This window comes from Leptopilina heterotoma, unplaced genomic scaffold (assembly GCF_015476425.1).
Source record: "Leptopilina heterotoma isolate Lh14 unplaced genomic scaffold, ASM1547642v1 Lhet_192, whole genome shotgun sequence".
In the NCBI taxonomy this organism is placed as follows: domain Eukaryota; kingdom Metazoa; phylum Arthropoda; class Insecta; order Hymenoptera; family Figitidae; genus Leptopilina; species Leptopilina heterotoma.
Genome location: NW_025110911.1, coordinates 477,997 through 494,818, shown reverse-complemented (window position 1 = coordinate 494,818; position 16,822 = coordinate 477,997). Strand labels below are relative to the sequence as shown.

Genomic DNA, 16,822 nt, shown 5'->3' with positions numbered 1-16,822 from the left:
AATAATGCAATGTTTGCGTAGAATTTTATTCAGATTTTTTTTTAATAATGGAATTCTTTTGGAAAATTTTTATTGAAATAGTAGATATTGAAAATCATTGAATTTTAGAAAACTTTTGAAAATAATTGAAATTTTGACAAGAATTTGATTAAAATTTTGTAAAATAATTGAATATCAGAGAAGAATTTTATTATTTATAAAAAGAATTAAAATTTTGACGAGAATGTTGACTTTGTTGTTTTATTTAAAGTAAAATTTCATTCATAGTTAAAAATAACAACAAAATAGGTTATTTTAATCCTTTCTGGTGTTATTTTAATACCTCACGTTTTACTGTGATAGAAAATAGTAATTTATAGAAAGTATAAAATCTTACATAAACTTTGTCAAATTAACTTTTTAATTAGAGAATAAATAAAAAGTCTTGTCTGACTCTAAGTTGACTATCACTACTGATTTTTATATAGAATTTTCATTAGAGAAATTGCAAATGAATTATAAAAATTAACTATAGATAATTTTAATAATAGATTAACTATTCATTTGCAGATTGAATTCAGTGTTTAAGGTCTGACTGTAAACTGACTTTTACTACTTATTTTAAAGAAATTTAAAGAAATTAAATTATATTTAATGAAATTTAAAGAACTTTTTTAATATTTTAAACGTTAAATTTAAATTAAAGAATTTAAATAATTCTAAATATAATTTCAATAAACATTTAAAAATAAGATTTTAAGTAGTTTTCAAAAACAGAATTTGAAAATATAAATTGTCTGGCTAAAAATTGACTCTCGCTACTGATTCCTATAGAAATTTTTATTAAACGAAATTGAAAAATAAGTATTAAAAAAAATTACTCTTCTTCTTTTATTTTTATTGTATGTGGAGGAGTAAAAAAAATGGATTGACATTCACTGTGACCGCGTGGTGTTTATATGTTTTTATAACGATTGGATTTTTACCTCGCCGTAATTCTCTGTTTTTGACAGACTTTTAACTACAGTTGTGTATAAAAAATTGGAGAGCTTTTTTTGTATTCTTAAAAAACTTTCTTTATTATCGTGGCGGAGAAAAATATTGAAAATTTTTTTTAATATACGCCAATTTGGTTGGAAACGCGAGAATAATAATAATCGAGAATAATAATAATCGAGAATAATAATCGTGAGAATAATTTTAATTTTTTATGGATTATACTCCATAACGATTTTTAATTTAAAATACGAAAAAAGTTTATGACAAATATTTAAACGATAATAATAATAATTTATATATTTTTTTTATTTTTTTTTTCTTTCTACAATTTATAATTGTAATTGTAATGATAAATATATAAATCTATGTAAATAATTTTCAAATTATTTTCTACTTCTAAATCTTAAAATAAATGATTTATTTTTCTACTTTTTTACTCAGTAACAACAAAAAAAGAACTAATCTTCCTTTAAAAATTGAACGCGACACGTATATAATAAAAGTGAAAAATAAAAGTTTAAAAAATATGAAAATGAAGGATGAATTCATTTTAGGATCATAATTTACACAAGATTAATTTATCATTCCAGCAAGTATAGCCATTTGTTACTTTTTTTTAACATGCATAATCGGATTAATTGTAGAATGATTCATTGTTGTCAAGTTTTGCATACTATAAGATAATTATCAAAGTATGCGTCTCTCTCCCTCTCTCACACTCTCTTCTTTTATCTAAAGTTGCAAATCACTTTTTCCCCTTCCCCCCTTTTTTCCCACCACATCTTTTTTCCTCCCTTCATTGTCTTCTTATATATTTATATAGGATTTATATAGAAAAAAATCTTCTATAAAATCACTTTTAGAATGTTTTATCAAAAAAGCTCACGTCTCAGTTGTTGGAAGATAATTTTCAAAAGCTATATATTTCTCTCCCTGCCGTATTCTTTATGTATGGTGTAACAGTTAGATTCATAAACGAAGTTAGAATCACATTAGATAAGGCACGAATATATTTTAATATTTTAATCCCATTTTATTTTTGCTTTAGTAATGAGATTTATTTTTTCTCATCCTTGAGAATATATTATATATAAAATTCTCCGTGGAATTAACTACATATCAAAAATTTTATAATATAATAATAATATTATGTAGAATAACTTTTACTACTCATTTTAGAAATTAATAAGATTTATAAAAAAAACAGCTGTCTGACTATAAACTGACTTTTACTACTGATTTTCGAAATTATAATTATTAAGGAAAAAAGATGTCTGACTATAAGCTGACTATTACTCCTACTGATTTAACATATAAGGATAATTTTGAAAAAAATATGTCTGACTGAAAATTGAAAATTGAAAAAAAAATTGATCTGTACTACTGATTTTTAATTAAGGAAAATTATTAATAATAATGAAAAATTCAGATTAAATATTGAAATTTTTTATCTTCAAAACCAGAAAGGTAAACATATCATTAAGTATTTTCATGTCTGGCTAAAACTGACCTGTACTACTGATTCTTAATTAAGAAAAATGATTATTAATAAAAAAAGCTGTAAATTGAATAATGAAATTTTTCATCTTCAAAATAGTAAAGAAATAGGAAAATATTTCCCGGTCTGACTAAAATTGATTTAAACTATTGATTTTTAATTAACGAAAATTTACTTTACTAATAATAATAAGAAAAATTCTAAATTAAACACTCAAATTATTGTCTACTAAAAGTAATGAAAATAGTTCAAAATTTCGGGTCTGACTAAAATTGACCTATACTACTGAATCTTAATTAAGAAGAATTATCATTTACATAAAAAATGCTGTTGACTCAATTTTAATATAATTATGTAGAAAAATATTTTTAAAAATAATTAAATATTTCAAGGTCTGACTGAAATCGACCTACACTACTGAAGTTTATTTAAGAAACATTATTATTATTAAATAAAACTTGATTTTTTTAGTCATTTTATAGTTAATAAATTTTTCATTTTCAAAATCAAAAAGGTAAAAAAAATAATGAAGTATTTTCAGGTCTGACACTAAAACTGACCTGTACTACTGATTCTTAATTAAGAAAAATAATTATTAATAGAAAAAAGCTGTAAATTAAATAATTAAATTTTTTATCTTCAAAATAGTAAAAAAGTAAATAAATATTTCCCAGTCTGACTAAAATTGATCTAAACTACTAATTTTTAATTAACGAAAAATTACTTTGCTATAGCAAAGTAATATATTAATAACAGAAATTCTAAATTAAACACTGAAATTATTGTCTACTAAAAGTCAAGAAAATATTTAAATATTTCTGGGCTGATTAAAACAGACCTATACTACTGAATTTTAATTAAGTAAAATTATCATTTACATAAAATATGCTGTTGACTAAATTTTAATATAATTATGTAGAAAAATATTTTTTTAAATAATTAAATATTTTAAGGTCTGACTGAAATTGACCTACACTACTGAAAAATTTAATTTAGAAACATTATTATTATTAAATAAAACTCTGGATTTTTTTCAGTCATTTAACAGTTAATAAATTTTTCATCTTCAAAATCAAAAAGGTTAAAAAAAATAATTAAGTATTTTCAGGTCTGACTAAAAGTGACCTGTACTACTGATTCGTAATTAAGAAAATTTATTATTAAGAAACAAAAATGCAGATTAAATATTAAAATTTCTTTCTTAAAAATGCTAAAGAAATAATTAAATATTTCCAGGTCTGACTAAAATTGAGCTATTCTACTAAATCTTAAATAAGAAAAATTATTTTTAATGTAATATGAGAAACTTTATATTAAAAATTAAAATTATTTATCTTTGCAGAGGCAAAAAAATAATTAATTATTTCCAGGTCTGACTAAAATTGATCTTTACTACTGATTCTTAATTAAGAGAAATTATTATTAACAAATATAAATACAGATTAAATATTAACATTTCTTTCTTAAAAATGGTAAAGAACTAATTAAATATTTCCAGGTCTGACTAAAATTGATCTTTACTACTGATTCTTAATTAAGAGAAATTATTATTATTATTATTATTATTATTATTATTATTATTATTATTATTATTATTATTATTATTATTATTATTATTAATTTTTGGCTTTGTATTATTTTTAGTCCGACCAAAAGTGATCTATACTACTGAATCTTAAAAAAGAAAAATTATTATTACTTAAAGAAGCTGCAGGTGAAATATTTAAATTCTTTATCTTGAGAGATAAAAAAATTAATATTTTCATGTCTGCCTAAAATTGACTTATACTACTCATTCTTATTTAAGAGAAATGATTATCAAGAAATAAAATTGTATATTGAATAATAACATTTTTTTTTCTTCATATTGTTTAAAAAAATATTAAAATTTCCAAGTCTGACAAAAAATGACCTATACTACTGATTCTGAATTAAGAAAAATTATTATTAAGATATAAAGCTCTAGATTAAATATTAAATTGTTCATCTTTAAAAATGATAAAAAATAAAATAAATATTTCAAGGTCTGACTTGAATTGACCTATACTACTGAAGTATAATTAAGAAAAATTATTATTAAAAGAATTTGTAAATTTTTTATAAGTCAGATTACAGTCAATAATATTTGTATCTTTAAAATATAATTGCAGTAGAATAAAAACATATATAATTAACACAATTTAAATATACCTACTATTAAAAGGGAAATTGATATCATAAGGTTTCAAAAAATAATATACTTATTAGAATTTATGAAAATAGCAAAGAAATAATAAGAAACATTTTATATAAATATTTTAAAAGTAACTGATGACGTAGGTATATAATTATATTTATCGTGCGTGTATCCATATCGTTATATCAAAATGTCTCATGGGTATTATAGCCCTTAAAAATTTGATGGAATTTTTTTTTCTATATATATATATTTATACCTATATATATATATATATATATATATATATATATATATATATATATATATATATATATATGTTGTTGGAAATATATCCCAAAAGAGTAGTTTTGCAAAATAGATGCTGAGTGTGCTAACGTATAACAGAAAAATACTGTGAACTTAGAAACCAATACTGAATGGGTTACAACTTTCACGTAACGATACACTGCGATTACTTTCTCTCTTTTTCTTTTTCTCTTTTCTTTATTTTTACCTCGCTTTCTCTCTGCTTTCTCGTATAAAGAAAAATCCCTTCTGTCTCTTGGCTTATCCCCTTGTTTTTGTTAGTAACATATAAAGTCCATTTCGTTTATTTTGATAAATTTTTAATTTTTAACAAAAAAAAAATAATTTATCATAACAATTTAAAAAATATTTCGCTGATGAAAATTTATTTTTCACGGAAAATATTATTTTGTGAAACATTTATATTTCGTAGTTTTCCTATAAGGATATCAAATTGAGATTAAAAAAAAACGAATCAAAAGTATTGCTTCGCAACAATTTTGATTTGTTTTTTTTTTTATCTGAATTTGATATCAAAACGTTGCTTCGCGAAACTTTTGATTTGTTTTTTGTCAAAATTTGATATCTGCAGAAAAACTGTGATTATCATACTTATAATTAATTACTATTTATTCTTTTTATACTATTTACTACTATACTATTATTTATTCCTTTACTATTTATTTTATTAGGTACTATTTTACTATTTCAAGGTCTAAATTATAAATATAAAAAAATAAATTTTATAAATTTACTATTTATTATTTGTAAGTTTTTCTTTTAATTATAATGTAATAATTTTTCTTCTAATTTATAAGTTTTTCTTGAAATTACGATCTTTCACGTATATATTTATATATTAATGACTCTTTTAAATTGAATTGAAGGTTGAATTAATTTCGTGAATTTACACATCAAGAATAGATACCAGAATAGTTAATATTATCTTTGGCTTATTATACCTTATACATTACGGAACTATGAACGTGCTCACAGCAACTGTAAAGAAGATGAACGTTAATTGTCTTGCTTCGTTAAGCGAGAAATTGAAACCTACTCGATCTTCTCTTGCATTTATCTCTCAGTTCTTCAAACGAAATGTTTCTAATTTCTTCTCAACTCGTGAACTTGTTATCTACAAAATTTTAATGTCATCAAATAAATTATAAACCTCTATATATATATATATATATATATATATATATATATATATATATATATATATATATATATCGAATATTCTCTCTACATATTATATTTATTATTATTTTTATTTATATTTATTTTTGTTTTTATTTTTTACTTATTTTTTATTATTATCATCAATATTATTATACCTACATAAAATATGTAAAATTAATTTTGCTTCTCATTAAATTCCCAAATACATGATTAATAGCCACAATATATTTTATTGTACAATCAAATATTCGTAAACGATTATCTAAATTGTAGAATTATTATCAGCAATTAGTAGATGTCGATTGAATTTGTGCGACAATATATTGTAATTATTTACTAGTGTTATTGTTATTATAATTATTATTATTATTATTTCAGGTTGTGAAAATGATGATAGTCGTGGTGGTCATCTTTGCGGTATGTTGGTTACCATTTCACATGTACTTTATAATAACGTCATATCTTCCGGAAATCACGACCGCTCCATACGTTCAAGAGATCTATCTAGCCATATATTGGTTGGCTATGTCTAATAGCATGTACAATCCTATCATTTATTGTTGGATGAATTCAAGGTGAGTTTAATCCTAATGAACAAATTTACAATCCATTTTTTTTTATTATTATTATTATTATTATTATAAAAAAATTTTTAAAATCCTTCGAAACAATTCAATTATTTTTTTAACTACTAAAATCTTTGAAAAGAAAAAAAAACTAAAAAAAATAATATATAATAAATAATATTATTTAAATAAATAATAATAAATAACTTAAAATTAATAATAATAAATATTTTTAAAAATACAATAGCTTTCGCCCGACAACGTTGGGCCTCCTCAGATGAGAATTCGAAGTGGATTAATTCCTTCAATTTAAAAAAATATATACATATATAATTTACAAAAAATCTTATTTTTTTCAAAATTTAAAATATCTTTCGAAACAATTGAATTATTCTTATAAATAGTAAAATTCTTTGCAAAAATTAAATTATTTTTAATATTTAATTTTAAAAATATTTCATGAATGAATTCGCAATTTTTTATAAACTTTTAATAAAATTTCACGAAAGAATTCAATTATTTCAAAAAATTTTTAAAAATCCTTCTAAACAATTCAATTATTCTTTTAACTACTAAATAAAATCTTTGCAAAAATTCTATTATTTTCAATATATAAAATTTCACAAAGGAATTGAATTTTTTTCTTAATTCGTTAAAAAAATTTTCAAAAGAATTCAATTATTTTCTAACATTTAAAAAAATCCTTCGAAAAAATTGAATTATTCTTATAAACAATAAAAATCTTTGCAAAAATTCAATTATTTTTCATTCAATTTCACGAAAGAATTCAATATTTTTCTTAATTCGATATAAAATTTTTTAAAAGAAATCAATTATTTTCTAAACTTTTTAAAAATCCTTCAAAAGAATTCAATTTTTTTAAATTTTTAATAAAATTTCACGAAAGAATTCAATTATTTCAAAAAATTTTTAAAAATCTTAAGAAACAATTCAGTTATTTTTTTAACTAATAAATAAAATCTTTGCAAAAATTTAATTATTTTCAATAAAATTTCACAAAAGAATTGAATTTTTTTCTTAATTCGTTATAAAATTTTTTAAGCAAAATTTAAATTATTTTAGAAAATTGTAATAAAATTCTGAGAAAAATTTAATTATTTTATAAAAATTTTAATAAAATCCAATAATTTAATTGTTTAATTTTAATTTAACATTTATTTATTATTTTTATTATATATATTATATATTTATTATATTTATTATACTTTTTCAAATTGTAATTCTTAACTAAAAAAAGAAAATACTTTTTCTTCATCTATAAATTATAAAATAAACGAAGAGTTTATTTTCTTGTTTTTTTTCACTATTTCTATACTTTTATTGAAAAATTTCAAATCTTATATATTTTTATTTTTTTATTCCATTTTTTCCCCTCTTGAGAAAATATCTTAGTTCGTATATATCGAAAAACGGAAGTATAACATAATAAAATCACGATTTTTATATTTCTCCTCGATTATATTGAATTTAAAATATTAGAAATAATATTTATTTATTACTTTACAAGTGCGAAATAAAAGAAAAATATAATAATTTATAGATTTTAAAAATTTCGAAATTTATTTGTCATATTAGAAAATACTTTTTATGAATTCACCTAATAAATCAGTAGAATGTGGCGATTTTAGTCAGACATAATAATTTTTGTTTATTCTATCGAAAAATTTTCATAAATTATTCCAATTATTCGTTTATTGTAAAATTTTTAATTTCCTCAATTTTTATTTTATGGAATTTGTAGAATAATTTTATATAGATGTGTAGTGAAACTTAATTTTTAATCGGACAGGATTTTTTATTTCAATATAAATGAGAAATTATTAAATTACTTCAATAATTGTCTTTTAAAATATTTTTTCTCTTTATTTATAATTTTATGTAATAAAACGTTTTCTATTATTCAGTAGTAAGAGTCGATTACTAGTCAGACAGAATTCTTTTATTTTACATAACTGACAAATCTTTAAATTACTCAAAATTATATTTAAAAAAAAGTTTTTGATTCCTTTATTTTTAGTTGCGCCCTACGTTCAATAAAAATTCTTCTAGAATTCAGTAGTAAAAGTCAATTTAAGTCAGACAGTATTTTTTATTTTAAATAACTAACAAACTTTTAAATTTACTTCACTTGTTTATAAAAAAAATCTTAGTCTTTAATTATGTTTCATTCGTTTAAAAAAAAATTTTTCCAGAAATCAGTAGTAAAAGTCAATTTAAGTCAGACAGTATTTTTTATTTTAAATAACTAACAAACTTTTAAATTTACTTCACTTGTTTATAAAAAAAAATGTTAGTCTTTAATTATGTTTCATTCGTTTAAAAAAAAAAATTTCCAGAAATCAGTAGTAAAAGTCAATTTTCAGTCAGACAGATTTATTTACTTTTATTATATACCTGGCAAATTTATACAAATAAAGAGTGAAAAATCGTTTATTTTTTCTAGAATTCAGTAGTAAAAGTCAATTTCTAGTCAAACAGATTGTTTTCATTTCACACAGCAAACAATTTTTGAAATTACTTAAATTACATTCAAAAAAATATTTTCTTTACTATTTTATACAGTTTTGTTAAATAGAAATTTTTCAAGTTGTCAGTAGTAAGAGTCCGTTTATAGTCAGACACAAAAAATAAAGATAAACGCGAATAATAATAATAATAATAATAATAATAATAATAATAATAAATAATTGTTTTATTGCAGATTTCGTCGTGGATTCGCGCAATTCTTCTCATGGTGTCCATGGGTGCATGTAATGCCGGAACCAACGCTGACGCGATCGGAAGCAGTCACATCGCGATACAGCTGCGCCGGAAGTCCCGATGCACACATTAGGATCTCACGGAACGGTACGTCCTGTTCGTCCTTGGATCATCCTTGCACATCGACATCCTCAACATCTCCCAGGAGTGTGTCATGCCTCGAGCTTGATGTTCTGCTCGGTGATAATCGGCAAAATGAACAGAGTGAATTTGTAACGCGACCCGAATGAAATAACGACGATATTTTTTGACAATCCCTGAAAATCACCTGCACTTGAAAAAAAACCATGAGTACTGTCAACATCATCATCACCATCATCAACATCGTCAACAAAATTTAATTTTTCTCATCAATCGACACTTCCATTTAAACCAAAAAAAAAAAAATTAAACGTATTTATCAAATTTTTTTTGCTTTTTAGTTCTTCTTTTCTTTCTTTCAACTTTTTCTTTCTCTCTTTCCTTTCTTTCGCTTCTTTTCCTCTTTTTTGTTTTATTCATTTTTTTCTTTTTCTTCCTTCGTTCTTTTTTCTTTTTTTCTTTTTTTCTTATTTTCTTTATTTCTTTTCTTCCCTTATTTTTTTTTCTTTCTTTTTCTCCTTTAATTACTTTTTCTTTATTTCTTTTGTTATTTTTCTTTTTTGTAGGGGAGAGTGGGGCAAAATGGGGTAGGCGGGTCAAATGGGGTACCTCTGTTTTTCCATGATAGGTACTTTTAATTTTTTTTATCCTCGACATATATCATTCATGTTGATAAGAAACTGTTATTAATTATGAAGACATTCCAAAGAAAATTTTTTTTTGAAAGTTATACAACTTTTAAGTTTTAAGCCAAAAAAATATGAATTTTTTTCAAAATTAAAGTGCTTACCAAACTTTTTGGGATAATGCATTTAAATTGGCAAGTGTGGGATCTTTTTCAGTACTTATTCTAGAGTAATTTCCAATAGAATAGATTGTTTAATTGTTTACAATAACTTGTAAACATTGCATTTTGTTTTAATATGCAGTGTGGGGCAGAATGGGGTACCTAAGTGTGGGGCATGCCGGATGCTACGCCGTTTCATTAAAACTATTTAAAAACATTATATTATGCATATTTAAAGGTTTCCTGCAGAAGAATCAATATTTTTGCTTTGAGGCATTTATACTATCGATGTTTCATTATCGATATATCGATATTTTGCAATATCCATGTTTTTTTGTTAAATTCTAATAAATATTACTTGTTTTTTCATAATAATGAAGAATCCTACTTTGTGTTTGTATTTATAATCTCATACAACAAGAATTTAATGAATTTTGAAAAAATATTCAATGTTTTGTATAGTTATTTGATGCCACCCCATTTTGCCCCACGGGTGGGCCAAATTGGGATTTTAGCACTTTCTCAGAAAGTACGATATAAGTTCTTTCAAAAATTTTTTTCTCCGCTATTATCATAATTTCCTCAAAGCTAAGTGTACAAAGAAGAATTCTGAAGTTTAGCTGAATCGATTTATTCGTTTGGTTCTCTGTAAACAGACAATTTCAAAAAGGTACCCCATTTTGCCCCACTCTCCCCTATTATTTCCTCTTTTCTTTCTTTCTTATCGTTTTTTATTTATTTTTCCTCTTCTTTCTTTCTTTCGTTCTTTTTTCTGTCTTTCATTCTATCTTTATTTATTTTCTTCCCTTATTTTTTCTCTTTCTTTTTCACCTGTATTTCTTTTTTAATATTACTATTTTTCCTTTATTCATTTCTTTCTTTTTCTTCTTTCGTTCCTTTTTTCTATTTTTCTTTATTTCTTTTCTTCCTTTATTTTTTTCTTTCTCTTTCTTCTTTATTTATTTTTTCTCATTTTCCATTTTCTCTTTATTTCTTTCTTTCTTTTTCTTTTTTATTTTTTCCTCTTTTTTTTCTCGTTTTTTATTTATTTTTTCCTGTTCTTTCTTTCTTTCTTTTCTTTCTTTCTTTATTTCTTTATTTTTCTTCTTTCGTTCTTTTTTCTTTCTTTCTATTTCTTCCTAATTTATTTTCTTCCTTTATTTTTTCTCTTTCTTTTTATCCTGTATTTCTTTTTTCTTTTTTTCCATTTTTTCTTTATTTCTTTCGTTCTTTTTTTTCTTTCCGTCTTTTTTTCTATTTTTCTTGATTTCATTCGTTCTTTTTCTTTTTTTATTTTTTCCTCTTTTTTCTTCTCGTTTTTTACGTATTTTTTCCTCTTCTTTCTTTCTTTCTTTCTTTTGTTTCTTTCTTTATTTCTTTTCTTTCCTTATTTCTTTCTTTCTTTTTCTTCTTTATTTATTTTTTCTTTTTTTACATTTTTTCTTTATTTCTTTCGTTCTTTTTCATTTTTTTTATTTCTTCACCTTTTCTTTCTTTCTTCTCGTCTTTTATTTATTTTTTCCTCTTCTTTTTTTCTTTCTTTTGTTTCTTTCCTTTGTTTCTTTGGTTTTTTCATTCTTCCTTCTCTTATCTTATTTACATCTTTTTCCTTAATTTTTTTCTTTTTTTACATATTTTTATTTCTTTTACACATTTCTTTCTTTTTTTCTCTACTTTCTCTCTTTTTTAATTTTATTTTTCATTTATTCCATTCGTTATTTCTTTTCATCTTTTCTTCTTTCTTTTATTTATTTTCTTTTCATCTTTTTTTTATTTATTTCTTTCCTTCTTTTCTTTCTTTTCTTTTTGTCTTTAATTCTTTACATTCTGCTTTCTTTTCTTCTTTTCTTTAATTCTTTACATTTTTCTTTCTTTCTTTCTTCTTTTCTTTTTTCTTTACTTTATCCACATTTCTTTCTTTTTCTCTTTTTATTTTAATCTTTCTTTTCTCGCCTTATTTTTTTCGTTTCTTTGTTTAATTCTTTCTTCTTTTTTTCGTTTTTTAGTTATTTTCTTCCTTCCTTTTCTTCTTTCTTTCTTTATTTTTCCTTTTTCTATCTTTTCATATTTTTTTCTTTTTCTCTTTCCTTGATTTTTTGATTTATTCTTTATTTCTTTTTTTTCTCTTTTTCTTTAATTCTTTTCCTCTTTCTTTATTTTATTCTTTCTTTTTTCTCCGTTATTTCTGTCGTTTCTTTGTTTCTTTCATTTTATTTTTTTCTTCTTTCATTCTTTCTTTCCTTTCTGTTCTTCATTAGGTACGTCTTTAATTTTTTTCTTTCTTATTTTTTTTCTATATATTCTCCTTTCTTTTTTACAAATTTCCTTTTTTTCTTCTTTCTTTCCATTATTTTCTGTTTTTTATTTTACTATCATCTCTTTAAATTTGAATTAGTAAAAGTGTTTACTAATTTGAATTAGTGACCGACTTTTTTCTTTATAATTTGTAAATTTTGCTGGTAAATAAGTAAAAATAACTATTTTGTAATGACATTTTACTAAGAGAATAGTAAAAATTACTATTTTGTAATTAAATTTTAGTAAGAAATTAGTAAAAATTACTATTTATTAGTAAAAAATATTAATTTTTACTTATAAAAAATTAAATTATAAAATTAAACTAAAATTAAAGTTTACTAAGAAATTAATAAAAATTACTATTTTGCAATGAAATTCTAGTAAGAAATTAGTAAAAATTACTATTCACATATTAGTAAAAAAAAACTAATTTTTACTAATAAAAAATTTAATTATAAAATTACACTAAAATTAAAGTTTACTAAGAAATTAATAAAAATTACTACTTTGTAATAAAATTCTAGTAAGAAATTAGTAAAAATTACTATTTATTAGTAAAGAAAATTAAATTTTACTAATAAAAAAATTACATTATAAAATAAAACTAAAATTCAATTTTAGTAATTAAAAAATTAAATTATAAAACTAAAATTAAATTTTACTAATAAAAAAATTAAATTATAAAATTAAACTAAAATTAAAGTTTACTAATAAATTAGTAAAAATTACTATTTATTAGTAAAATTTACAAATTCAAAAGCAAAAAGTCGGTCACTAATTCAACTTAGTAAATATTTTTCCTAATTTAAATTTAGAATGTTCTCTTCTTTACTTCTATTAAATATTATATCTTTCTTTATAGCTTCTTTATTTCTTTTCTTCTTTTTCTTAATTTACTTGTTTCCAACGTTTTTTTCCTCTTCATTTAACATATTTCTCGGAAACAAAAAATCTCTTTGTTATAATATTAAAAAAAAAGTGACACACTTTTCTGAAATATTTAAATATTTGTCTATGTTTATATACTAAAGAGGCAATTGAAGCATTTTTCATTATCTTCAATTTAATATCTTTCTCTCGCAATTTTTTATTGAAAACTCTATTCAACTTCTCGACAAAATGAAAATCTAAAAATGACAATATTTTTTATCACAATAATCATTGTTTAATTGACAAATTTTTATTTTATTTCTTGTAAACTAAAATTCTTGGAATTCCATCTAAATTGAAAAATAATTCCAAAAATATTCGTTTTATTAAATTAAATTAAAAAATAATTTCCAAAAATATTCTTTTTATTAAACTAAATTTCAAAGTAATTTCAACAAAAAACTTTTATTAAAAATGAGTTTTGAAAAACAATTCTCCTTTTTAAATCTAAATTGAAGAATAATTTGAAAAAAAAGTTTCCACTGAATTTGTAACCTGAACTTAAATATATTTCCGGAAAAAAATTTATTAAACTAAATTCAAAAGTAATTACAAAAAGAATTCTTATCATTACACTAAATTAATTTGCTCTAAATTCTTTTTGAAATAGAAAAAAATTTACAATTACAATTTACAATACAAAAAATACAATGAAAAAATGCGAAAAAAAATACAATATAATTACAAAAATGAGAAAGAAGAAAAATTAAAATTGGAAAAATTGAAAAATTGAGAAAAAAATTATTACAATTTTTAGATTTTCAGAAGAATTTTGCCAGTCTAGGTTATAATTAAGAAGATTTTTTACATTTCTTTTAAGGTAACGTACGAATTCCTCGATCTCGTGGCAGAAAATGGAGAAACGCTCATCATCCAGGTCATGTTTCCTGACAATTAGAGGACTCATCGCAAGAACAACGAGTTCACACTTGGATATAATTTTTAAAAAAAGAAGAAAAATTTACTATAGCTATAATATATCTTTCACGCTGATCGACTTCATGTTCAATAATAATAATAATAATAAAAAGAAAAAGAAAAATTTTTTCTATAATAAAGCTCGAGAAACAATTTATATAGAAATTAATTGCGAAAATCTATATAGTATATATTTATAATCAACCTGCAATAATATAATTAATCCTTTCATAAGTGTCTCTATAAAAAAATTTGCTCTTATTTGTAATTAACAAAAGAAATAACAATTATTATGTTTTAAATTTTTATATAGTTTTTAGACTGTTTATAATACGTATTTTATTTATAGTTTCAATTAATATCATAAAAAAAAATTTCTAATTTATTATAATTTTATTTTCTTTATTAATACAAATTATTCGAGGATTTAGTAGTAAAAGTCCATTTCTCGTCAGGCAATACTTGATTTATACAAGTGAAAAATATTTACTTAAAGTGTCTTTGAAATTTTTTTGTTCTTTTATTTGTTTTGTTTAATAAAATTTCTTATAGAAATCAGTAGTAAAAGTCAATTTCTAGTCGGACAGAACTTGTTTTTATATAATTTCTGCAATTACTTGAATTATATAAAAAATTCTTATTACTTAAATTGTATTTGAAAATTTTTTTGTTCCTTTATTATTTATTGTTTAGTATAAGTCAATTTCTAGTCGGACAGAATTTTTTATTTTAAAAAACTGACGAATATTTTAATTACTTAAATTGTTTTTAAAATATTTTTATTCTTTATATTTACAGTTTTGTTTAATTAAACTTTTTTCAGGATTCAGTAGTAAAAGTCAATTTTTAGTCAGACAGAATCTTTCATTTGAAATAGCTGACAAACTTTTAAATTTCTTAAATTGTCTTTAAAAATTTTTTATTCTTTATTTATGATTTGTCGAATTAAAATATTTTTTTAGAAATAAGTAGTAAATGTCAGTCTATAGTCAGTCAAAAATATTATACGCGCCTATAATTCGAAAATAAAAAATTAAAGTTTCAAGACATTAATTATTTTGAGAATATTGTTGTAAAATTTTATATTCGCAGTAGTAAAAATCAGTATTGGTCAGACGATAAAAAATTATTCATATGTTAACAAGAATTTTTTGTATCTTAAAAATTACATTACTTAACACAATTTTTTATCAGTAGTAGAAATCAGTTTTTGTCAGACATAATTTTTTCAAAATAATATTTCACTCTAAGTAGTAGAGGTAGTTTTTGGTCAGACGGCATTTTTTCAAATAAATATTATTGCACTCTAAGTAGTAGATGTTAATGATAGTCAGACATATAGTTTTTTACGTCCAAGTAGTAAAAGTCAGTTTATAGTCAAACATTTAATTTAATTTAATTTTTTTCAATATCCGGCTTTTGTTCTAAAAAGAATATTGACATTAAATAGAAAATAATATAATGCTTGTAATTTATTTTATTTTTATATTTATAATTTTATTGTTATTATTACGAAAATTAATATTATTGCAGGTTGAGAAATTCATTCATTTACTTTTTCAATTTTATTGTGAAAAAATTCCTCAAAACTTAACGAAAATTTTTTATATTTATTTATTTCTATTTCTATTAAATTTTTATTATAATTCATAATTTTCCTAAATAAAATACTAATATTACAAATAAATAAATAATAAATAGAAATCACTTGAAATTATAAATGATTTCAAACGATTTCAATCAATTTTGCAAACTAACAAAAAAAAAATTTATCACTCGATATACAAAGTAAAAATATGTTTTCAATTTATTTTGAAAATTGTCAAAAAAAAAAAGAATAAAAAATAATAAGAAAATAAAGTTTATTTATAAACTAGTAATAAAATATAGGTATTTCTATGTAAAATTACAAAACTTGTAATTTTCCATCGGCTGAGCCGTCTGTTATACATTATAATAGATAAATATTTAATAAGAAACGAATTTAAATATTTATACAATAAATTATTATATTATTAACTTATTGAAAAAAAAGAATCTTCGAACGAAAGTTTCATACAGCGTCGCAAAACTCATAAAGTTAAAAATATTTCTTTACTATAAAAAAAATGGGGGAAAAAATATTATTATCTATTTCTTTTTGCATAATTATTTTATTGTTTTTTTTTAATTTATTAAAAATTTGTTAAAAATCTATTCAAAAATTTATTTAAAATCTTTTTAAAATTTTATTAAAAGAAGGAATTTTATTTAAAAATTGATTTTTCAATTTTGTTTTATTAAAATTGAATATAGCGTGCCTTTAATTAGTTTTGCAAATTTATTTCAATAAGTAAATA

General features: G+C 21.2%; 1 protein-coding gene across 1 annotated transcript in view; it reads left to right on the top strand.

Moving 5' to 3' along the window:
- Window positions 1-14,694, top strand: part of LOC122500971 (tachykinin-like peptides receptor 99D) — a 46,872-nt gene extending 32,178 nt beyond the window's left edge. Inside the window, exons 3-5 of the mRNA XM_043610162.1 lie at window positions 6,501-6,697; window positions 9,411-9,862; window positions 14,386-14,694. Coding sequence (XP_043466097.1) covers window positions 6,501-6,697; window positions 9,411-9,699 — 486 coding nt within the window. The 3' untranslated portion in view covers window positions 9,700-9,862; window positions 14,386-14,694. The remainder of the gene's footprint in view (window positions 1-6,500; window positions 6,698-9,410; window positions 9,863-14,385) is intronic.
- Window positions 14,695-16,822: the final 2,128 nt, after the last annotated feature.